The sequence below is a fragment of the Tachysurus vachellii genome, chromosome 8 (assembly GCF_030014155.1).
Source record: "Tachysurus vachellii isolate PV-2020 chromosome 8, HZAU_Pvac_v1, whole genome shotgun sequence".
In the NCBI taxonomy this organism is placed as follows: Eukaryota; Metazoa; Chordata; class Actinopteri; order Siluriformes; family Bagridae; genus Tachysurus; species Tachysurus vachellii.
Genome location: NC_083467.1, coordinates 20525997 through 20551639, shown reverse-complemented (window position 1 = coordinate 20551639; position 25643 = coordinate 20525997). Strand labels below are relative to the sequence as shown.

The window sequence follows — 25643 nt, the reverse complement described above, 5'->3', positions numbered from 1 at the left end:
AAGGTTGCTGTGGGTATTGACAGGCCTCATTCTCTGTGCAGGAACAAAATGAATCTGCGTGTTCCAGTGAAGGCCGAATTCCGTGATTCACTACAGGAAGTGTTGTTAAGGGTAATCAATTAAAATGGCTATGTTAATTACAGCCTCAGGACCATGTTCCTAGCTCTGATGTAGACGTGACCCACTGCCCACAAACAGACCAGAAGCCCCTATAACAACCCTTCAACCCACCCCACCCTTCTTTACCATTCTCTCTCCATATGAGGTTGCAGAGGAAATAAACATTAACCAATATTATTCAATAAATTAGTCATATAGTACATACAATCTCTTAATTAATCAGGATCAATAACCTTAACAAGGCTCTTTGATGAACATGTAAAGGAATATAATCGGGTAAATAAATGGGTTTACTTACGTCAATGAATTATACCATTTATAAGTTGCTGTTTTGAATATATATTTAAAAATATTCATCCAAAATATGCCATAATGACATGAAAAAAACCATGAAAAAGTCATGGTAAGTTTAATGATGTAATAAATAACTAATAATTTTATGTGTAGTAAAAAAAAAACACATCCCATTCATCATATGAACGGAGATAAAGAAGATTATCGTTCTCCAAAACGTGAAAAAGTTGCCAACAGGAGCTTTTAACCACAGGAAAATATGTTATTACAGGCACTGCACAGCCTTTTGAGAAAAGGAAGAAGGGATGATGATTGCTGGTTTCAGAGAGATTACTTTAAAGCTGTAACCAAATCCGTGCATCCTGTACTTCTATGTCCTCCTGAATCTTAAAGAACACAAGCATTGGTTACTGATGCCACACACTAAAGTTAGGAGAAGTAATCTGTGGTTTGTTTTCTTATGCCTTATGCTCAATTAAGCAGATTTTAATAAGGATAATTGCTGGAAAAATAACAGGGAACTCAGATTACAGTCCCAATGATCCCAACCATATTTATTTTTACATTTTACTACGGGACTTGTTTACTACATTTTTAATGGCGTTTGAGTAAATCTGGCCCGATGCCGGACCACTGTTGGTTTAGTGCAGGATTGACCCTAGTCCTGCTCACTACAAAAAAAACACATTTATGTGTATGGACATGCACGCAACAGACATTCACACAATAATCCATCCAAATTGCAGCCAGTGCAAGCCTCAAATAGCACACTTTAACCAAACACTAAATCCCTGATTAAGGAGCTGTGTCTATTACCCATTTTATATCTGTACCACTGAAAGTAGTAGAATTTTTTTGAGTTTCTAGGCTGGGGAATCATGGTTAGTTAGTTATGAAACTACCTGATTGATTAGATAAATATTTTTATAAAAATTGTAGTAGCTAATTCAAAATCAATTGAAAATGTGAAAATAAAGACGTAGAATTTATTTTCTGTGAATACACGCATAACGCAATCAATTATAGAGCAAAGGTCATTAACTGACAGTATTTCCAGGGACCGAGGACTTCAGCACATTTAAAATGAATTGTTGTCTCTATTCAATTAATTTGCTTATCTGGATCTGTTTAAGAGGGGGACACGGTGGCTTAGTGGTTAGCACGTTCTCCTCACACCTCCAGTGTTGGGGGTTCGATTCCCACCTCCGCCTTGTGTGTGTGGAGTTTGCATGTTCTCCCCGTGCCTCGGGGGTTTCCTCCGGGTACTCCGGTTTCCTCCCCCGGTCCAAAGACATGCATGGTAGGTTGATTGGCATCTCTGGAAAATTGTCCGTAGTGTGAGATTGTGTGAGTGAATGAGAGTGTGTGTGCCCTGCGATGGGTTGGCACTCCGTCCACGGTGTATCCTGCCTTGATGCCCGATGACGCCTGAGATAGGCACAGGCTCCCCGTGACCCGAGGTAGTTCGGATAAGCGGTAGAAAATGAGTGAGAGTGAGTGAGTGAGGGATCTGTTTAAGAATGTAACTAGACATTTACAAATTTAGGTTAAATACTCCTATTATATTCTTAACATTTAGGCACAAGAAGCACCAGGTTTGGCCTGCAGTAGTTGTTACATGTAGTTGTTAAGCAAATATCTTAATCTCATTAAAAATTGAGAGAATTTGTGCAAACTTTGTCAGATGATTATATTCAAGAGCATATATAGAGAGCACTACATTATATTGTTCTACTGCCATTATATCAAAAATTCAAATATTGAACAGGAAGACTTTTGGGATTCTGCCTAACATGAAGATGGGATGTCTATCCAAAGAATCTATGAGGATCCATTTCTGGAATTGCATCATAACATGGGTGATGTCTTTAAGACCACACAGGAAGCCATAACATTTCAGCAAATTTTGGTAATGAAATGTTTCTTTATAAAATGTAGAAATATTCAGCAGTATTATTCATTCATTCATTCATCTTCTACCGCTTATCCGAACTACCTCGGGTCACGGGGAGCCTGGCGTCATTGGGCATCAAGGCAGGATACACCCTGGACGGAGTGCCAACCCATCGCAGGGCACACACACACTCTCATTCACTCATGCAATCACACACTAGGGACAATTTTCCAGAGATGCCAATCAACCTACCATGCATGTCTTTGGACCGGGGGAGGAAACCGGAGTACACGGAGGAAACCCCCGAGGCACGGGGAGAACATGCAAACTCCACACACACAAGGTGGAGGCGGGAATCGAACCCCGACCCTGGAGGTGTGAGGCGAACGTGCTAACCACTAAGCCACCGTGCCCCCCTTCAGCAGTATTAAATACACAAAATTTAATTAAAACAATATCACACTGTTTGTTTATTTAAGGCAAACAGTGGACAGCACAGTCTGCATTGAAGCCTTGAAGCCCTCAACAGCACTGATAGAAATACAGTGAAATACAGCTTCTAGACCCTACAGCAGCATCAAGTAAACTGTGTTTAATTGGGTGCACAGACTAATGATTGGACAGCAGGCTTTTTATACATCATTTTGAATGGAAGTGGACAAGACAAATGGATTTTTTTTTAAATGATTGGATGATGTCTCAAAGGGCTGAATCTCGTAAACAAGTAACACGATTGAATTCTCAATGTTAAACATACACTACATGGCAAAACATATGTGGACACTTGACCATTTTGGCTTTCCATACATCTAATGTGAGGATTCCTGAGACAGTGTGACATTTTCTTCACACACCAACCAGAGGCTTATCAGGACAAGACCACTAAATGTGCCTTTGTCATGTCCATGCTCACAGGGAGGGCTCTGGCTTCCCAACTCATCAGAGATTTTCAAATACCCTGCTGGAGGGAGGTATGTATCAGTACAATTGCTCCAGGTTTGCCAAGGCCACCAACTATGCCATTAAGTTTCCTACTCAGAGTGGGTGTGATGACACCTCTTCACGCAGTATTTAGATAGGGATTGAATCCTGTGATACACACGGAGATAGCATGCAAGGAGCCACCATCACTGTACATCATGCTGGCAATCTACCTAGACAACCTCTGGTGCAATCAGCACCACAACCGCCGGTCTGGAGAAATCATGCAGCCAGCCGCCACTGTAGGAGCAAAGCCCATGCAGCTTATGCTGTCTACTGCTGTGATTTTCCAATACGGACACTGCTGCGCCGCCTGCCTTGAGAAACCTGGACAACACGCTGCTAAGGTGGGTTTGAATTCCTGTCCATACAGCCTGCTGTTACCCATTACCCAATTGTGCAATGCTAACCTATTGCTTAATCTTACAGCCGTAATCAACTCTGGATTGGCCATCCACTTAATATCGCCAGCTGGTAGATGACCTCCACATTCCCATGGTCCCAAGTGCTGCTCTACTGAAAATCACGGCTGTGAATAATCATCTTATCAGAGATGGATATATCACACATCAGACAGTCCTCATCATGTTTTATGTTGGATTATTCAATGTAGAGGAACTGGTACTGTTTGTGATATATTTATTTTAGGTTACCATGACTAAACTTTTATGACCCATAAGGGGTGGAGATGGACTCTAGCAAGGTCCAGGCGGTAAGGGAGTGGCCTACCCCCACCAACATTAAGGCGCTTCAAAGTTTCCATTGTTTGCCCATATCTAATACCGCTTTATAAGGGATTATAGTTCTGTGGTTTCCCAGTTCCCTACCATCGACAGTCAACTGGGAGGGATAGGGTCACGAAGAAACAACATGGGTCCCAGCCAATAATATTTTAGATCCTTCCCTTATCACTGACTTCCACCAGGCCTACCTACCCAGATTGTCCTGAACCAAGGGCCGGCCCCAAAGAAGAACAACAGTAGGTGTTTATAGAGGGAGGGGTACTGTAACAAGTTCACCAGAGGAAGCCCTCTCCTGAATATTGAACTTCACACAGGTCAGAGATGACTTCCAGGTTATTGAACATTTAACCATGTTAACACTACGCTTTTTTGCAAAGTATCGTCCAATTTCCTGCGTCCAACTCGTTTGAAATATTCCTGTAACTTTTGCCTGTGAATGACCCTGTTCTGGTTCTCTGGGTTTTTTTTTTTGGATTGTGTTTTGTATTGTTCACTACGCTGGTTGCTATTCTGGTTTTCCGAACTTGCCTGTTTTTTGTCTAAGGTTTTGCTCACAACTTGAATATACTTTGTGTTGGTTTTCAGTAAACTCTACAAATGGATTCTATACCATAAACTTTGGATAGTTTATTACACACAAACATATACAGTTGTGCTCAAAAGTTTACATACCTTGGAAGAATTGGAAAGATGTGTACCGCTTTTAAAAAAACATGAGTAAGAAGGCAAAACTTTAAGGACTCAAGTTAATATGTAGGGGCACGGTGGCTTAGTGGTTAGCACGTTCGCCTCACAACTCCAGGGTTCCGCCTTGTGTGTGTGGAGTTTGCATGTTCTCCCCGTGCCTCGGGGGTTTCCTCTGGGTACTCCGGTTTCCTCCCCCGGTCCAAAGACATGCATGGTAGGTGGATTGGCATCTCTGGAAAATTGTCCGTAGTGTGTGATTGCGTGAGTGAATGAGAGTGTGTGTGTGCCATGCGATGGGTTGGCACTCCGTCCAGGGTGTATCCTGCCTTGATGCCCGATGACGGCTGAGATAGGCATAGGCTCCCCGTGACCCGAGGTAGTTCGGATAAGCGGTAGAAAATGAGTGAGTGAGTGAGTTAATATGTAACAAAAATAATGAAATAATCCCTGTTCAAAGGTTTGCATACCTTTGGTTCATAATATTGTGTATTGCTCCCATTAGCAACAATGATGGCTGCCCATTCTTCTTGACAAAATGCCTCCAGTTCCTGTAAGTTTTTGGTTGTCTTGCACAAACTGCATGTTTGAGATCTCCCTGACTCAATGATTTTGAGGTCAGGAGCTGGATGTCATGTTGGAACATCCAAAAAGAGTCCCATGTGCCCCTTTGTGCTGTAGAATGCAAATTGTCTCACAGTATTTTCTGATAACATGCTGCATTGAGCTTGCCATCAATTTGAAGGTCAATTTCAATTTTCAAAGTTTCAATTTAACTTCCCTGTGCCACTGGACCTCACACAGCCCCAAAACATAAGAGCTCCACCACCATGCTTTACAGTGGGGCCTTTTCACCGTAAGCCTTGTTGACTCCTTTCCAAATGAAGCGTTTATGGTTGTGACTATAAAGTTTACATTTGGTCTCATCACTCCAAATGACTCTGCTCCAGGAGCTTTGAGACTTGTCTAGGTGCTATCTGGTGTACTGAAGGTTTTTTTGTGGCATGGGCACAGTAACGGCTTTCTCCTGGCAACTCGACCATGCAGGTCATTTGTATTCAAGTACCTCCTTATTGTGATCCTTGAAACAACAACAACACTTTTTTTCCAGAGCAGCCTGTATTTCTCTCAAAGATGTTTGGGGGTTTTTCTTTGCGTCCCAAACAATTCTTTTGGCAGTAGTGGGTGAAAGCTTTATTAGTCTACCTGACCGTGGCTTAGTATCAACAGAACCTCTTATTTTCCACCTCTTTATCAGAGTTTGAACAGTACTGACTGGCATTTTCAAGTGTTGATTTTATATCCTTTTCCTGCTTGATAAAGTTCAACTACCTTATTATGCAGGTCCATTGGCAGTTCTTTTGTCTTCCCCATGGTGCAGTATCCAGCCAAGTCAGTCCATCACATCATGAGATGAGAATCTCACTGACTATTTATGCACAGACACTAATTACAAACTTCCCTTTAATCTTCCCTTATAATTTGTTTAGGCAAGAACCACATATAGGTGTGATGGTCATGGGTGGACAAACTTTTGGCCATAGTGCACTGATGCCTAGTCAGACAGAGAGCTCAGAGCTACTGCATTGGTCAGTAACCTAATAAATAACAGTATTAAACAACCACTATAGCTTGTTATTTTATCAGTGTAATTGGTAAAAATTGTGAGTAAACAAAATTCACTTACTCTTCATGTCATCCAGGTCAACAGTGGCGAGCATCTGAGCTTCTGCTTCGTCCGTGGGTACTTTTTGATAAACGGCAGTCTCCATGGCAGTCATGCTGCCTATGCAAATGCGTTCTCTCAGGTCGTAGTTGGTGCGCTGGGCTCCACTCAGCCGGTGAACTGGTTTCCGGCAGAACCAGGCCCGTGTTGGGATGTTGGCTAGCTCTAAAGGTGGACTAAACCTGTAGACCAAAGACAAAGTTTTTACAGAATAAAAGGGCACAATTGCATAAATTTCCTACGACATTTCTATTACTGCCACAGCATACTTATTCATACTGCCATATTCACGTAACAGGTTTACACAAATCTTTCTCTGGCAGTCCAGCACAATTTTCAGATTTTGCACACCATCTCAGTCAGCCAGCAGAGGGAGCTGGAGTATAAATTTGCCAGGGCATACCTTATCCCAACAAAGCCATTTCTTTTTTTTTAATTCCAGTAGAAAAACATCATGCTGTTTATTTAACATGTACATTTTCTGTGGACTAGTTGACATCTAGCTTTTTGAATGCTTTTCTTAATGCGAATCTAAAGTGTGCATAAGCAGCAATGGAGGTACTCAATCTCTGCTTTCTTCTATTGCATTATTTATTAGCTTACAAATTATTAATATTGTGCATGCCATGGAGATACATATGACATGCACAGAACATCTCTAGAGCATTGCTAAATTTCACGCTGATTTATGTAATAAAATCTCAGTTTTTCTATCTGCAAAAAGATCACGTTCAAATGTGCATGCTCAACAGGTTAATGACTTGAGATTCTTCATGTAATTAAAGGTATATGTATTTGCTAAATTATAGAAAGGATTCTGAAGCATTTTTTTTATGATTGTATAAAACTAAATACAAACTGTTTTTAAAATAATGTGAGGCAAATTAACACGTAAAAAATGTGAATAAAAATATGAATAACTTAAATTTCTATAGAGTTTTTTATGATTCAATAATAAGGGCTAAAATAACAATATATTATAATATCTAACATTATCTAACTAGCCAACATTACCTATCCTCACCAATATTGACTGTTAATAAATTGGGCAAAGCACAAATTGCAATATAAGTGATTAGTAGGTGGTGTGATGCTGACTGATGTGAAACAGAATTACTGTTACCATCCCAAAGACTATATTCATACCAAAGACTTATTATACTTCTGTACCACAGTAATTTGCCAACGCACAAACGTGAATCACACATAATTCATTTTATCCATTTATGTATACATTTAAAGATAAAAATTAATTCCTGTTATAACAGCTATAACCAGCCATTCCTTCGCCGGCATATCTTTTTTAAACCTCTTTCATGAAGTTTATAAGACTTACGTTACCAAGAAAAGCCATCTGCCCTGAAAACTTTAACCAATGATATCATATTATATGATGTATTAAAGACCCAAAAGTGTGACTTTGATATTCATCAGCTTTTTGGAACCTTTTGGAAAACCAGCTAGTGGTGGCTTGATATCTCTGCTTACTTATTTGATGCTTCATCCTCCTCCTCTTCTTCCTCTTCTTGTTTGTCATGTACTTCCTCCTCGTGTACTTCTGCAGGTCTAGTGATGGGCAGTTCAGGGCTCGATGGTCTCTCATTCTCCAAGTGAAATGTGGGGATAGGAACAGATGGCATCATCACCCCCTCACTTCCCAAACTAAACTGAGAGAGGACAACATGTATTAAACTCTTTTTCTTACTCTCTTGTGGTCACACACACACACACACACACACACACACACACACACACACACACACACACACACTGTGTAACACTGTCATGTAAATGTTTTCCTACACACCACCCCTAAACACAGTCATCAGATATATTCATACAGACCTAAATTCTGCATGTCTTTAGTACAAGTGCAAATTCATACACTCTTGTGCACACACACACACACACACACACACACACATATCTTATATGTCATATTATGTATTCAGTGTGGTAGTCTTGGCCAGGTTCACGCCAAACAGTCTGATCTCTATCTGAGATGTTTTTTCTCTTGGACACTGTCCACAGAGGTTGACATAATGCGATGTCCTTTGCACTGTCTATGTCTAATATCAGTGTTGTAGTACTCGAGACTCGGACTCGGTCTTGGACTCGGTCTCGAGACCATATTTTAATGGTCTTGGTCTTGTCATGGACTCGTGAACATTTTGACTCGGTCTCGACTCGTACTCGAATACATTTGGAATCGGACTTATTCTCGAGTCCACACGAGTCCCTATTAAAATATATATTACTCTTTCTTTAAACTGATGTAAGATTGACACGAACAGTGATCGGTGATTTTTTGCGCGCATCAGACTGGCGCGAGGTCTGAGGAGGTCAGAAGAGGAGGTTATTTGCAGTCACTGGCTGTAATCTAATTGTTTTTAAAATGTCTGCTACATTATCTATAATTCAGTTTGACTATCAGAGCCACAAAGAGTTTATCTGCAGTAAGACTATAAAAAAGAAACATTCTGCAGTATGTAAATTCTGCAGTGCATCTTTTACCGAAACAAAGGGAACAACTTCCAATTTCCATCGACATGTGGAGCGAAAGCAAAAAGAAAGGTAAGTGTAAACGCTTATAATTCTGTATATGTATGAAACAAAATGCTTGTTTGGTGTAGAGGCACAGGTAGTGCTGTGACGCATCGCAGTTGATCACGGTTCGGCTCGCATGCGATTCGGGGTTTAATACTCGAATTTATATAGGGAAAATTTATCATTTGCACGTTTCAAAGGCTTGCAAATGTTAACATTCAAGTTAATTTAAACAATTTAACCGCAAAAAGGCGCTAAAGTGAGCATCTTTCTGTACGCACAAACCCACATGCGGTTGTGTCTGGTCCAGCTCCAATTAGATGTAATCATCCCTATGCTTTCAAAGATCTGAAGAGAGTTGTGCTACTGTGTCTCATACTGTAGTCGATTAAAATACATTTGGCGAATAGAGCAATGAAAAACAACGTAACGTTGTATGTTGGGTGACTGTATGCTGGCAGCATAATGTTGCGCCGTTTGGAGTTCGCCCTCCGCCTGTGTGCGCGCGCACGTATAAGTGCACTCAGAAGTGCACACACGGAGAGACGCGTTTTCAAAGAGCAAGCGAACATAAAATCTTTCTGTTCTTGACAGGGCACATACAAACAAAATGATCTCCACAGTATTCTTTTTCTATTAAAACCATTTGTTTATGTCTTGTATATATTAGAGGCAGAAACCAGTCTGTGCTTATTTGGTCTTAAAGAGACAGTAACCTCAACTAGAACGTACATTTCCTGAAGAACATGTGAATGGTGCTTGCACGTGGCAAGTTCCCCTCATCGTGCTGAGTGGTTTGATATGTCACATGTCCATGTTGTGCTAAATTTTGATTTTCACGTGACATCACGTGACGTGACCAGAATACACGTGAGGCAGTTCCCCTCATTGTGCTGAGTGTTTTGATATGTCACATGTCCATGTTGTGCAATTGTTTTATTTTCACGTGAAATCATGTGACGTCACGTGACTTCATCAAATTACATTTGAGGAAGTTCCCCTCATTGTTCTGAGTGTTTTGATATGTCACATGTCCATGTTGGAAAAAGTTTTTTGATTTTACATATATTGGGGGCGGGGCTGCGGGACAACCGGAAGGCCAGTCGGTGCACCAATTTAAAAGTTTGTTCAGAGTCTCACCCTAAAGGAGCTGGCCGAGTTTGGTGTAGAGAGTTCAAAAGCTTGCCGAGTTATAAACCTCCAAATTTTATAATGGGAGTCTATGGGAAAAAAGGCCATTTTGAGACCCGGTACCGGAAGTACCGGTAATTGGATCGCTTATAAAAGTCATAGCACACCTCTCCTCAATGAGCCGGTCAATTTGACACGTCATTCATGGGTCTAGGACAAAAGCTGCGGGACAAGTTACGCGCCGAAGTTTTGTGCGGAAGAGTATGCAGGATAGTAAGATTGTTGCTTTGCAAGCACCATTAATTAACCTACTTGTCTGCGTCATTAGAGCAATAGAGTGGCACCGCACATAATTCCAGCAGTAAACGAGTGAGCACAATATTGTACATTTACTCTACATATATTTCTGTATTATTTATATTTTATTCTTGATTTATATCTTAGAAGAGAAATTATGATGTGTTTGGTGATAATCATTTACACAATACCATAATAACATTTATTTATTAATGTACATTTTTAAATATAGCTTATTAGCAATTATCTATATGTAACTAAATGATTATTTTGTTTCATAAATAATACATTTTTTGTAAATGTTTTTATTTCTCTCAAGGCTTGCTGAGTACAAGAGAGGCATACATTCAGAATCCAACAGAACTGCAACACAAAGTATAGAATCATCTTTTTGCCATGCAGCTCCGCATTACAGTCCTGACTCAAGTCGCCAAAAAAGCAATCAGCCAAGCAATCGTCAAAGACTTGATTATTGGTTGTACCTTACCGTTATCTATACTGTAGTTGAGAATGAACACTTCCGACACTTTCTTTACACACTGGATTTGAAGTATGTGCCAATGTCAAGTATGACAATTACTGAGAAATGCATTCCAGATTTAATTGGAAAGGTTAAGATGCATATTTGTGAAACTTTGAAGAAACACAGCTCCATCTCAGTAACTGATATATGGTCAGACCGAACATTGTGCTCCTTCCTTGGAATTAATGCACATGTCTGCAATACAAGTGAGGATGTTTACAAGCTGGATTCATTTCTTTTAGATTGTAGATATTTTCCAAGTAGACACACTGGTGAAAACATTGCAATGGCCTTTGATGACATAACAGAGGAGTATGAAATTACAAACAAGATTGATTACATCTTAACAGATAATGCTGCAAACATGAAATGTGCCTTTAAAGTGAAGTTACCACAGCAATCTGTTGACCCTGCAATTGACAGTGAGGAAGAAATTGACAACTTGGATGATGAAGAGCTGTGGGAAGATGTGGACATCATGCAAGAAATCGCCATCGACATCATCGCCAGTTCAAGACAGAGATTGTCATGCTTTGCGCACTCTCTTCAGCTGGTTATTGGTGATGGATTAAAAGAAGCCAAAATCTCTGGCCATAGCAAAAGCATCCAAGCTTACCTCTTTACTGCACAGCAGCACTACTTTCAAGAGCCGCTTTGAAGCTGCTTTTGGCAACAAATCACTACCAGTTGCGAAAGTTACTCGTTGGAATTCAAAATTCTGGCAGAAGTCTGTGTTAAAGACTTTGAAAACTTGATGTTTACTCTCCGTGAATGGAACCAACTTCAAGAACTGAGTGCAGTTCTAGGACCATTTTCAGAGGCAACTGACCTAACACAAGGTGAAAAGTCTGTGACTATAAGCATGGTGGTTCCTACTGTTTTGGACCTAAACACACATCTTCTGAAAATGGGAGAGACAAGATCCCAGTGCCAGCCTTTAATTAAGGCCCATCACACCTCTCTACAAAGAAGATTTTCAGGAATATTTGTGAAAGCTAAAATGGCCATGGAGTGTGAAGAACCCATGCCTTTTTACCAAGATGTGTACTTTCTTTCTGCAATGCTTGATCCACAATTTGGTCTTAACTGGGTGGACTTAGATGTTACCAACCATGATGCCACATCACTAAAGAAGTTCAGAGAAGATGTAAAGAGGACTCTGACCAGTTAGTATTTTTCTCCATTCCACTACATTTTAATGCCACTATTATTTCATATATTATTTAAAACCTATTTATGTGACCCTGCCTGTGGAAACCCAGCTAAAGTAATTTTTTGTGATTTACTGTTTTCTACATAAACCCATCTTACATAATGTAAAGAACATTCTGTGAAAATACATTTATAACCTTGTTATCCTTAACACTGATCATGTCAAAGATCGAAATCATAGTAAAATTAATGACTGAAATCAAACTTTAACTTTTTCCCCATTCTAACAAATCTCTAACAAAAGTGCTTTACAAAAATACAAATATCTCAGCTTTTTGCTCAAAATTTGGAATTTTTGAAGAAACCTACCCATATTTGAGAGGTCATAATAAAGAACAAATGAAGATAGGATGAAACATTTTTGTTTGAAAGCAGAGGGTCTGTCCTTTCATTTGATATATTATATGGTTATATATTTAAAGAAGAACATTTTCTTTAAGGCATTAAACTTTTGTGAAAATCATAAAAAATGCTGGCGCTGGCTGGCAACTTAAAAAAAAATGCTGGTGGGGAAAGAGTCTCAAAATTAGATTATGGGACTTAAGTCTGGATTTCAGAGACAGGGTCACAAATATATTCCAGTAATAAACATAAACATGCTATTTTATCAGCACATTATCATGCTTATACTAATGCAATATTGTATTATGCTGTTTTAGATACATTGATCTTGGCCATTGAGAGTATGGCCACGGCTAGTAGCCCGCTACAAAGCCCACAAAAGCCAGCGCAACCTTACAGTGGATGCCAGTGTCTCTGATCAGATAAGTAAATACTTCACTGACATTCAGGATCCATGTACTGACACAGCACTTGTCTTCTGGTCTAAAAACAAGGACAAATATCCCCAACTGCATACATTAGCAGTAAAACTTTTGTCAGTCCCCGCTTCTTCTGCACCAGTGGAGAGAATTTTTAGTCGGGGTGGATTAATCATGAGGCCACATCGTGCTCGTCTGGGTTACAGGATGGTGTCCTCACTTATTGTTGTTATATTTTAGTTTAACATATGGTACAGTAATGTTATGTGTACTAGAATTGTCATGTAGGCTATTAAAGTGGTACTGGTGGTACTGGCTGTAATTGTAATAAAATTGTTTTTATACGTCATATTATGTGTCAGTTGTTTCCTTTTTGCCCTCAACTGACATCATTTTTTAACCAGTGTGAGTAATATACAGTATTAATGGTATATGTGCTTTTCTGATTGAGCTTGTTGCTCATTTTTATTGCTTCCACCAAAAATTTAACATATGCTTCAGGGTTACTTTTAAGTCTTTTCTCAGACTTTATGTGGACTCGGACTTGACTCGGACTCGACCTTCTCTGGTCTCGGTCTGGACTCGGACTTAACCCTCTCTGGACTCGGTCGTGACTCAGACTCAACCCTCTCTGCTCTCGGTCTTGACTCGGACTTAACCCTCTCTGGACTCGGTCTTGACTCGGACTCAAATGATCTGGTCTCGAATACAACACTGTCTAATATGTCCTCTCAGATTCCAGCCAATAATGACGGGGCATCCTTGGATTAAAACTCAATCTCCCAAAACAATTAGACTGTTGTGCCACTAGGGAACCAGATGAAAGCTCTCTATGGTCTTATCTATGGTGTGAATTATAAACCATTGCTACTAATTTCATAATAATGAAGCCAGCCTGAGAAATATTTATGCTATGAGCACTAATACTTAATTACAAACATACAGGCACGTCACATCTAATTACCTGCATCTGTTGTTCAGGGGGCTCAGTGGGTGTGGTGTCTTGGCCCTGCACGTCTGGCTCAGATTCCTCCTCATCTACTTCGTGGATGGTGGGCGTGACGTCAGAGGGTGGCATAGACATCTTTTTTTTCCTGCGTTTCTTCTTGCGCCGACGCTCCATGCTGAGAACCCTCTTCCTGAAGCGCTGTGGGGGCAGGTGGGTGGACAGTGGGTGGTGTGTGTGGTGGAACGTGTGGCGGTGGTCTGGTAGAACAGATGCACACACAGAACAATACAAAGTATTTGACATATTTAATTGCTTAAATATTCGCCAAGGAAATCCGCAACACTACTGCAACTCTAAGAAACAATTTTACTATGCAGAAATAGACTGTCTCTGTGTATTTTTGCAGTTTAAATTGTTATTTTGAGCATTTATAGAGATTAATGTGTGACACTAACATTTTCCCTAGTACCAAAACTTACAGTTACTAGAGTACAAAGCTACTGTACCGTGGTCAACAATTAATAATAAGCAGACGGAAGCGGCAAAGCAATCCATCACCCAGAATCCAGATGTTTTTGGTGCGCATTTCAAGCACAGGCAAAACAATTCTACCCTTGAAGTTCTAATTTTCTAGATTTATGCGGGTGGTCCTGTCATCTCTGATTATCAGAAGCATCAGACATGGCCCCCTGGTGTGAGAACACTCAACCACGAAGAATTGATAGCAGTCTGGTCCTAAAGATCTGAGCAGATCTGGGATGTTTTCACATGCTATGCCACTTAGACAACATAAGTTAAAGTCAGACACATCAATCATCATATGTCTCCATTTGCTTTGCTTTTTTGCAAGAAGCTCCAGATGGTCCCATCTGTGGGTAGTCTCAGTGAGAGGAACTCACCTGGTGGGATTGTATAATAGTGATGCAGCATCTGCACCTAGAAGCAGTGTCCCAGATTTGGGAACAGTTTGCCAAATTGCAGATGGACCTTTTTGCCGACGCTATATCATCTCATTGATGATTGCTGTTTTCCTAAGTGTACCAGGACAACCTGCTGAACCAGCATGTGGTAAGCCACCAAAAGTCTCATCACCTACTATACACCTTTCCAAACATACTGCTGATTTTGTTCACACTGCACGAAATGTAGCAACTACACCCCAGAGTCTTATTGTGCCACCACTTGTGCCTCAAAGATGGCTGGCATGGCGTTGGTTTGCCCCAGTGGTTTCATCCTGGTGGTCTTCTCCTTGAGCAAATCTACTATCCCTACCTAAAGGAAAGTTTTGACTCCTTATGCCCTGTTGGTTCAACCACTTGGAACAAAGCACAGACTGTGACCTTGCAGTCCAGGAAACAATCCTGAATGAAAAAATCCCTAGCACAATTGAGAAAAAAAAAATCCATCTAGCAAGCAATGAAGTCTTTGCATTTTTTTCCTGCGGGGAAATTCATAGTTTTTTTTTAATCACACCTGAGTTCACTTTCTCTAGCCACACCCAGGCCTGATTACTGCCACACCTGTTTGCGATCAAGAAGTCTCTTAAGTAAGATCTGACTGACAAAGTGAAGTAGAAAAGATCCTCAAAAGCTACACATCATGCCGAGATCCAAAGAAATTCACTTTCAAGAAAGAAAGCAATTGAGATCTATCAGTCTGGAAAAGGTTATAGTGAGAGGCATTGTCCACAAATGGCGAAAACATTGAACAGTGGTGAACCTTCCCAGGAGTGGCCAGCCGACCAAAATTAACAAAAGAGCGCAGCCGACGACTCATCCAAGATGTCACAAAAGACCACACAACAACATCCAAAGAACTGCAGGCCTCACTTCACCTCAGTTAAGGTTTGTGTTCATGACTCCACCATAAGAAAGAGACTGGGCAAAAAATGGCCTGCATGGCAGAGTTCCAAGACGAAAACCGCTGCTGAGCAAAAAGAACATAAAGGCTCATCTCAGATTTGCCGGAAAACATCTTGATGATCCCCAAGACTTTTGGGAAAATATTCTGTGGACTGACGAGACAAAAGTTAAACTTTTTGGAAGGTGTGTGTTCCGTTACATCTGGCGTAAAAGGAACACCGCGTTTCAGAAAAAGAAATGGTGGTGGTAGTGTGATGGTCTGGGGCTGTTTTAGACTTGCTGTGATAAATGGAACCATGAATTCTGCTGTCTACCAAAAAATCCTGAAGGACAATGTGCGGCCATCCGTTCGTGACCTCAAGCTGAAGCGAGCGGGTTCTGAAGCAGGACAATCATCCAAAACACACCGGCAATCCACCTCTGAATGGCTAAAGAAAAACTTTGAGAAAAAGAGTGGCCTAGTCAAAGTCCTGACCTGAATCCTCTTGAGATGCTGTGGCATGACCTTAAAAAGGCGGTTCTTAATAATAAAAACCTTCATTTAAAAACTGCATGTTGTGTTTACTTGTATTATCTTTGGCTAATATTTAAATTTGTTTGATGATCTGAAACATTAAAGTGTGACTGACAAACATGCAAAAAATTCAAAAATCAGGAAGGGTGCTGAGACTTTTTCACACCACTGTAAATCTCAACAAGATTGGGTTTCCTGTCTTTCTAGACCATATATGTCAAATATGCCAAATTTGGCCCGCGGTGTAATTATATTTGGCCCGCGAGATCATATCAAATGTGCATTACAGCTGGCTAGCCGCATGCTCCGCTAATACTACAAATCCCAGAATGCCTTGCCACTGTATTGACTCGTAGTCACGAACAGCAAGCGCCCCTCATTCTCTGTTGACAGTCGTTAACAACCATGCTACAGTCACATCGGGCAAGTTAATTCCACCCTCCACAAAAATGGCCAAACGAAAGATGGACAATAGGAGCTTTCAAGACAGGTGGGAGGCAGATTATCTGTTCACGAATATAAAGGACAGACCTGTTTGTCTTGTGTGCAGAGCTAACGTGTCTGTAACGAAAGAATATAACATAAGAAGACACTATGAAACAAAACATTATAAGTATAAGGACCTATATACAGTATAGGTATAAAGACCTGATGTGTCTTTTATTTCAAATTTAATTTCTTATGTGTTTGTAATATCAAGCTCTGGTTGTTCCAAATCCTGTGTTCAAGCTAAACTAAAGTTTGTTTCCATATGAAAAAGGTTGAACATTAAATATCAGTTGCAGTTCATTTTTCAATAAATATTCAGTTTGGCCCGTGACTTTATCTCAGTTTTATATTTTGGCCCACTGTGAATTTGAGTTTGACACCCCTGCTCTAGACTATAAAAAAAGACTATAGTAAGACTAAGGAAGTCAAATGTTTATCATGCACACTATGTAAAAACCTTTGGGAGACTTGCAGCATATAAATAAGACACAGAGCAAATCCTTTGCGGTCCCAGTCACACCCCATATGGCCATCAGGGCAGGCGTTCTATCCTTTTCACATCTTTGTGTTTGTTGAGAGGTTTAGTTTAACTGAATGTTTCAGCTGACAGAACAATTGTGCCCAGACATCAAACACAGGGATGCAATGACATTATCATAAAAACACTGCAGTATGCTCCAGCCTTAGGTGATTTGCATTTTTAAATTGTCATTACACCAAACATGTCTCTCGGAATGCATAATTAGTAAAAGCTTATAAAGGAAGAGAAGACCCTTTTCATGTTGCCTATGTGAACTCTTCTTATTTGTCTTCCTCAATGAATCATTACATAATACTGAAATCGTAGATTCTTTGCAGTGTATACGAAGAGAAAAAGATTTATTAGGTTTCTAGAGAAAACTCTTGCTTTGTTGAATGCTTATGGGAAACATGGTCATGTCTGTATTAAAAAAATCAATTCAATTCATGCAAAGCCTGATATTATTTAACTACATTTGGTAGCTCAATGGTTAAATGATGGACTTCTGATTGAAAGGTTAAATGAATGTTACTCTGTATAAGATGCTGTAAAGGTCATCTAGGCATATAATACGGCACAAATTTCACTGCATTTTCTTCTCAGAAAGACACCAGGGTTTTTTTCTGTAGTTATCCAAAAACAGCTATACTTACATTCAAAGTCCTTTTCATTGTAGCTGCGACCCATTTTGTCTGCACCATTCGTGCCAGACTCTGTAATGATGTCCCCAAAACGCTCCACAGACAAAGCCCTATCCCAGTCTTCATCCTCTAGCCCTTCTGTGGAGCCCTTCTCCTCCTCAGTCAGAACCTGATTAAAAGAACAGAAACCCAATCACATAGTCAGTGTCTCACTGAAGTTCAGTGGAGTTTTGATATCATTAGTGAAAATGTTTATATTTCTCATTTCTTTCTCTTTTTTGAGAATGATATGCTCAGTAATACCTTTAATAAAAAAAAGTCTTAGAATTATTCAGATAAATTTCACAATTTCTTAGAATTTAATATGTACACCTTTTAAAAAAATCTGTTTTATCTGAATACACACATAAATACACAGTAAAAGAATGTGTGATCTTTTGTACAAAGTTGTTAACATGGTTAATATCACAAACTGGCTTATATTTCAACAGTGACCTAGACATGGTGCAGAATTAGGAAACCTGATTGGTCAAGATATTGAACACTTCTTTTCTATGTTTTTGTTTATTGGTTTGTTTGTTTGTTTGTCTTCTATTGTGTAACAGATTAAATGCGTGATCCACAAGGTTATGAGTTTTTATGCCAAGTGATGGATGTCTGTGATTGTCATTGGCCCTGTGATTACTGTCAATAGAAATTCAACTTTTAAAGTCACATAAAAATCCAGAAAAGATCATTCATTTGTACTAAGTATCCAAATGTCACAATTGGTGCAATATTATATTCATTCCATGAATGTTTGCGCTACACCTGAGACTAAAATCCTTCATACTCTATATTTATTTATATAAATATATAAATTTCTGCTACCAATCAGAGAGGGTGATGAGTAACACATGCCTGCTCTGCTGACCAGTAAGCCAACACAGCTGCACATGCACAGTCCAGCTAAATAAGCCCTAACAGAATTATTTGGTATACATGAGGTAACAGAGTGCTACAATAGTATAGCATTCTCATTCTAAACTCAAAAAACGGTTTTGCATTTGATACATCAATACATCTTGTTTTCAAAGAGTGTTTTGAAAAAAGTAGTTGTCCTAACACGATATGAAGATATACTTATTTATTGATAAAAGCCAAGGTACCAGCAATACATGTGTTAAAAAAAAATGCATGTGTTAAAAAAAAAAGATTTCAGTTGGCATTTGCGATTATAATGTATGAGAACATTACTGCATAAAAGTGTTAAAGGTGCAATGTTAAAGGTGTTGGACTACTGTTCAGAAAGTTCAAATCCCAGGGCCACCAAACTGCCGCTGCTGGGCTGTTGATCAAGGCCCTTAACCCTCAACTGCTCAGCTGTAAGAAAATGCAATAAATGTAAGCATTTGTTATTTCAAGGATTACTATCTAAAAATAGAAGAAATAATGAATATGAAGAATCCAAAAAATTCTAAATGTTTAACGGAAGTGTAATTACAAAGTGCAAACTGCAGCAAAAGAGTTTCTCAAGTGTTCTTGAAATCATTTAAGGCTCTTCACTCTTCTCTGAATTTGAGTGTATAGAAAGAACTAAGACGTATATGAGATTTAATAGTGTCTGCCACAGTCGGATTTACCATTAACTCATATATGATGCTCTGGTAGCATGGAGGCCAGAAGCTGTTGACCTCTTGGCCTCAAATATTTTAATGTCAGCTTTGAAGAGGTTCAGGAGTGACGGTGCAGGTCGAGGAAGCAGGACGGCAGGTTACAAGGTTGACAGATCAGTCAGAGTAAATGTCACAAGGCCCATGGGAGGCAAAATGCAAAGCTCAGGGAGTCTACAACAACTACTACTCTCATAAGCACCTGTGTCATGTCCTGTAGCTGCTCATTTGTAAGACAACAGAGTCTAGGGGTCTCCCCTAGAAGAAGAACATGCACTCCCTGCCCTTTAAGATCCAGACCAACAAACAAAAAGGCTATTATCAGTTACAAAGAAAGTGACACATCCACCTGTCTCCAGAAAAATTGAGATTTTCTAAGCTTTCCCTAGGCTGAGATCCTTAGGTAAAACCAAATGACACAACACACAATGTGAAATAACATACTTTGCCCTTTCTTTCAAATATGTATAAGAGATTATAGTACTTTTAGTATCTTTTGTTCTGAATTATCTTACTCTTATCTCGTAAATCCTTTTCAAGGATATTACATGAGACGTATTTAAGACTTTTTAAATCAACCTGCAAAAATGATCTCATTCACACTTCTAACCAAAAGAAATGAGGTGCACCCAGTCCTTCATTATAAATAAAGTGTGCTACGCACCAGTCCTCATAGTGTGTCTTTCCGTGTCCCTTCATTTGTTTTATCCTGATTGGTCCTGTTTGGTCTGTTTCTATTCCTTATTCCCTATTTAGATGTTTGATGATATCTGGTGTACAAGCTAGTGTTAAGTGCAAGTATAGATGGGTTCAAATGCATCTATTTGATAAGATAAAAGTACTAGAAATTCCAATGGCCCACCAATGGTGTCTCACCAACAACTAGGGTGAAAACCTTCCTAAAGTAAATACTTGTTCATTTATGTAAGACTTCTCCTCTAAATAACATCTTAAAGAAGAGGTGTAAAGCATCTCATTAAAAAAACTTAAAAATCCAAAGCAAAATGTACACAAATCATACAGTATTCATTCACATTCACAATCTACATTACCCTGTAACACACAGTAACCTAAACCTTTAGACTGATTTTTAATTCATTACAAGTTTAACATGTGATTCCAATGGAAAATTAATTAGTCTATATTGTTTTAGCATATTTGTAAGTAATGCCCCAGATAGAATAAAGCAAACAAAGAGACATGTTGTGCTTGACTTTAAAAAAAGCCTAATCACAATTCTATCATAAAGTCTAATGTTTCAGATTTGCTTTTATTTATTGACATACACTAATCTTATGCTGTTCAGTCCAACAAGCTACATCCCAAATGTCTTTCTATTCATTACATATTCCTTCTTCCATCTTCAGCTCGCTCACATGCAGGAATTTTGAAACTTTATTCATTTTCAACTTTATATTCAATCGATAAATTTTGCGCTATTGCTAGTGGCATGCTAGGGCTCGCAAAATGCACTATATATTTAACTTTATTCAAAAAGAGAAAGAAATATAGCCATTGGTCAGTTTTTTAATTGGTTTTGTTTTTATTTTAATTGTCTCACCTAAATTACTACGATGTAATGACAAAAGAACAAACAAACATAAAACAATGGACGGCCTTTTAGCAGATCGCTTTTTAAATGCCACTTCCCCCTATCTCTTTACTGTATTGGACCCGAGAGAGGACAGGGGACTCAAGCAGCATTTGTTTCTCTTCTCTTTGAGTCAGAGCACCACCTCATTGTGCGAATGTTAATGGTCCGGCGACGATTGAGAGCAAGCGATGGCTGTAAAGGTTATGGATTGTAGCTCTATTCATCATGACGCTGAGGCAAACTGAGGCAATGTGGGCTGGAAAATCAACGTTGGCTAACAGATGTGTTTGGTTGCTCTTCATTAGCACACAGGGTAAGCTGGATATAGAGTTACACAGAGCACAGGTGGACAACAGTTCCAGCCCACTTCTACATTACTGCTGCCCTCTGACACAGCGAAGAGATGAAAGAGGCTTTGCGATTCAACTTATAGTCTTTGTGCCGTTCTACAATGGTGAAGTTATATAAAAAGTAAAGCATTAAAGGAGTCATTGTAATTGTATAAGAGAGCTCTCACAGAGTGTAGATATCCCGAACAAGGCCACTGCAGTGGGTATCATATCACCCACTCAGTAGAGGCAGGTACTGTGTGATCTTTCACAGTTGAAGCAGTAGCAAATTTTCATACTGAAAGAAGCAATTTAAATGTAAATCCACTAGAATTAAAGCACGCTCTGGTCATAAAACTAGCTTATACCTTGCTTGCTTAGGGCAATAGTGAAAAAAAAGCTAATCATAGCCCTAAATTGGTCTATATCATGCATTAACCTGTCAGTTGAGTGACATTCAGAATAATATAACATACTATTCGCCAAAATACAACTGAGCAGCCAGCTGTTGAATTATCTGCTGTATCAAATAAAAGGATATCGTCGCTGTCGGGCGGAAACCTCGTATGTCCAAATTTGGTCAATTTCATATTTTTCACATATCGATGCTATTGGTCAGTCCCCATGTGGGTCTGTTATTTTTACAAGTTATTAACCAATCTAAAGTCTTGAAAATAGCTTGAGTGCAAATCTCATAACTCCATTGGACACTTCAACTGTCCACTTCTTCCTCAGAGCTTTGCGGCATATTTCTCCTTAATAAGAGTCGCAACATATCAACACGTCTTCTGAGGTAAATGTCTTCAAAACACTGGGCTCAAAGAAAAAAAAAGACCCCCGCTAGTTCTGGTGCTCGTCTGAGGACAGGAATTTAGCGCAAGACAATCCACTGCAACGCGGACTAAACCCTGTGCACTGCAGATAAGGTACAGCGTTTTTTTCATTTCCTGAAAAATAACGGTTTTGGAGATATGAGGATTCCGTCTGACAGCGACGATATGTTAAAATGAGATCCATCTCAGTCAAGTTGTAAAACGTTGCAGCATTTTCTAATCTTTTTTCTAATCTTCTAATATATGTCATGAATAAACTTGACCAAAAACAGACCAACCACAGATCTCTTCTAACTCCTTGAAAAACAACAAACATATTTTTAAGAAAAAACTTTTAACGATACTTTCTGACAGTGAACTTTCTTTTCTTTTCAGTAAGTATATCTTACTCCAAAAAGTTTATTTGTATGATGTTCATAGGCTTATTTTTCACTGGAAACCATACAACATACAGAAATTCAGACATCAAATCGGTCTACAGCCTTCAAGATCCTGACGCATGTGACCAGAAATATGTACAAAACAGATCAGCGTATGAGGCTGAGACTACAATCTGTGTAAACATTGTGTGAATATCATGTATACATTTTGTGTATTTTGTGTATACTTTGTCCTGAACTTTAAATCCAATTAAAACAAATCCCTTGTACATGTGAGTGTATTTACACCTACACTGACTACGCGATCTAATTGTACTTACGTGTATTTATGAAACATGGATTTGATCAGATATTGTACGACTCTTAATCTGTATCTGTACTGCAGCTGCAGCTTGTTAGCACTGCCCCAGTGGCATTGTCATAGCAACACGATTCCAGCTGATCCCTGGGTTGAGACTGCCATACTGACATTTATGCAAAACCACTGCAATGTCAGGTGAAAGCGCTTCAGTGACACACATGTCCAAAAGCATGGAGCCTCCAGGATGGACAGCTAGTGCATTGTGTTCGCTACTGACAAAAGAGAATCAGGCAAACAATCTGATTTACCTGAATTATTAGAAAGAGTCATTTATCAGGAAATTAATCCTTTGGAGTGGCTCTATGTCAAAAATCTGTCAAATCTGTCATAATATATCAAGCATTATTAATTATTAAGCATTGTTAAGGTCATTTTTTAAAAATGTATGTAGTATATTTCACTATGTATAAATTCCAATTCTGACAACGAGCGAAATGTTTAAAGTTTTCTGCCTATAACATTCTTTGAAACCTCCGCTTTAAGATATAATACATGAATTTCACCAAAATACAAAAAGGTTTAGAAATGTAGTGGTAAAAACAGTCAGTCTAAAATCAGTCTTACTACCTAAGTGAGATATCTCACACAATGAATGTCATGCTTTGATCAAATTTTTGAACGGTTATGCGGCACAGTGAAACGGACATAAGCTTAAATCTGATGAGATACTGGCTGTCAAAATATCCTTGAAGGTCCTGAGCTACAGTTGAAATGCATCTTTCATTGGTTACCAAAATTGAAAATGCTTAACATGTCATGTGATAAATGTCATCTTACTGTATACACCAATGGACACGGTAATTTAATTCACCTCTGCTACAAGAGTGGTGGTTTAGTCGTGGAGACTTCAACTTGCAGCAAGACCAAACAGGCACTGTCTCCAGCATGCTTTGCATAAAGGTGTTGTCTAAAAATGGTGGCTTTTAAAAACAAATGCTTCTAGTTACCCTGTAGTACTAAGGCTCTCAGCTGATATCACTGTATATAGCTATACACTGTATAAGACCTGAAGGACTGTTGTTTTTATTATCCATACATATTTTCTCATTTATTACTCATAACCCCAGATCATGCCAATATTTCAGGCACTAGATCCAACACTAAGCCTCACTGCATATGACATTTTCTACACAAGACACCAGTGACTCATCATGAAAATTTCATTACAGATCCTTTTTGTTTTAGCCCACGATGACGGAGAGGATTTGGAGAGATAACATTGCCATTCTTACTGAAGGACAATGAATCTGTGTCGGAAGAAGATCAAATGGGTGCCAATGGCTAAGGAGAGAAAACAAGACGATCTGAGCAAATTCACAAATAATTTGGATGTCCACCAGACACACTTACAAACAGCTTTTTGTCTCATTTAGTTTCGTAGTTTGTTACATCATTACAGTACAACTGATTTGGTTAACTTAAGCATAAGCATTACAATAAATGTACCAATAAATGTACCATTTATTGTACAAGCGTAGAATACACATTTATCCACACATTTAATTGCAGAATACATTTCTATCCTTATTAACAGACTCTACAAGAATAGAGAATAATAAGAGGATTTCTAGCCACAAACGTCATCAGTATAAAGTCTATTGTAATCACAGAAAACAGGTATTTAGGGCACAGATAAAGGTAGCTTTAGCTCGGACATCTGGCTGTGGAGGTGGAAAACAAAACCAGAGACAATTATAAAAATGGAGTGCAAGATAAAAAGCAATATAAATTAAATTTTGGTGTCTGGTGAACTCAGAGGTAATGCTTCATGTTTGCTCTGCCTTATCTCAGCTGTGACATGTACTTTAAATGTTTTATCTACTGGTGTTTTTGCTGACTCTGTCCCTTGCCTTATGTTTTATTCATCTCAATGCCTGCACCAAAGAGAAAGCTTAAAATGGCTTCTTTTTGCCTTCTACCTGATATTTGACTAAAAAGTCAAGAAACAAATCAGGCTACTTATGTAGTCACCTGATTTGTTTGAATTTGTGTTAAATCAGATATTTGCATGCAGGGATACTTCAGTGCTACACAGGAGTGATATACTCCTCACTATACTCCTGTGATTTCAGTCACTTCTCTGAATACAACAAATAAATAAGGTTTGCTTTCTCTTTCTAGCTTCTAATAGAATAGCCTTTCCCCCTGAATGGTTACTTGAGATGCCATAAGATATAGTAATGAAAGAAAGATCCTATTATGCCTATTCTATTTTAGATAGTACCTAGTTGTACTATCTACTAGGTTTCCACTTCTTTACAAAGAAAAAAGAACTGAAACAAGATCTGTTGATATCCAAACCACTGCCACCACACAGCCTTGGACTGGACTGATCTGGTATCAGAGACCACAGAGAACAAAATGCAGCCTTTCCTCAGCCAACAGTTTTTCAAATGCAGCCTTGCTCCAACCCTCAGCCCCTGTAAACCATCCCAACACTGGGTCAGACTCAGTGGCGGGATGTATTGAATATCACACCTGCTTTCAGTGAATGTTAATGGACGTTTTGCAGTGTGTTCTCTCTCTGTTTTCCAGCTGTCTGGAGGTCTTGCCTCTTTAATTTTTTTTTTTATGTGAGATCAGCTCTAAGTAAAGATTTCCCAGAG

At 39.1% G+C, this 25643-nt stretch overlaps 2 protein-coding genes across 3 annotated transcripts in view; one reads left to right on the top strand and one right to left on the bottom strand.

The window, feature by feature from the left end:
- Positions 1-25643, bottom strand: part of slc4a3 (solute carrier family 4 member 3) — a 71027-nt gene that overhangs the window by 31056 nt on the left and 14328 nt on the right. Inside the window, exons 3-6 of one of the 2 annotated variants that reach the window (XM_060876846.1) lie at positions 17901-18057; positions 13878-14119; positions 7931-8109; positions 6404-6624 (exon numbers count right to left, since the gene is read on the bottom strand). In XM_060876846.1, the coding sequence (XP_060732829.1) occupies positions 6404-6624; positions 7931-8109; positions 13878-14119; positions 17901-18057 (799 nt within the window). Of the gene's footprint in view, positions 1-6403; positions 6625-7930; positions 8110-13877; positions 14120-17900; positions 18058-25643 lie in introns of those variants that run through there. The other variant, XM_060876847.1, reaches the window with a different exon arrangement.
- On the top strand, positions 8817-11906 carry LOC132850357 (uncharacterized). Its single transcript, XM_060876849.1, has 2 exons — positions 8817-9016; positions 10737-11906. The coding sequence occupies exons 1-2, from the start codon at positions 8838-8840 to the stop codon at positions 11596-11598; spliced, it is 1041 nt and encodes a 346-aa protein (XP_060732832.1). The 5' UTR covers positions 8817-8837; the 3' UTR covers positions 11599-11906.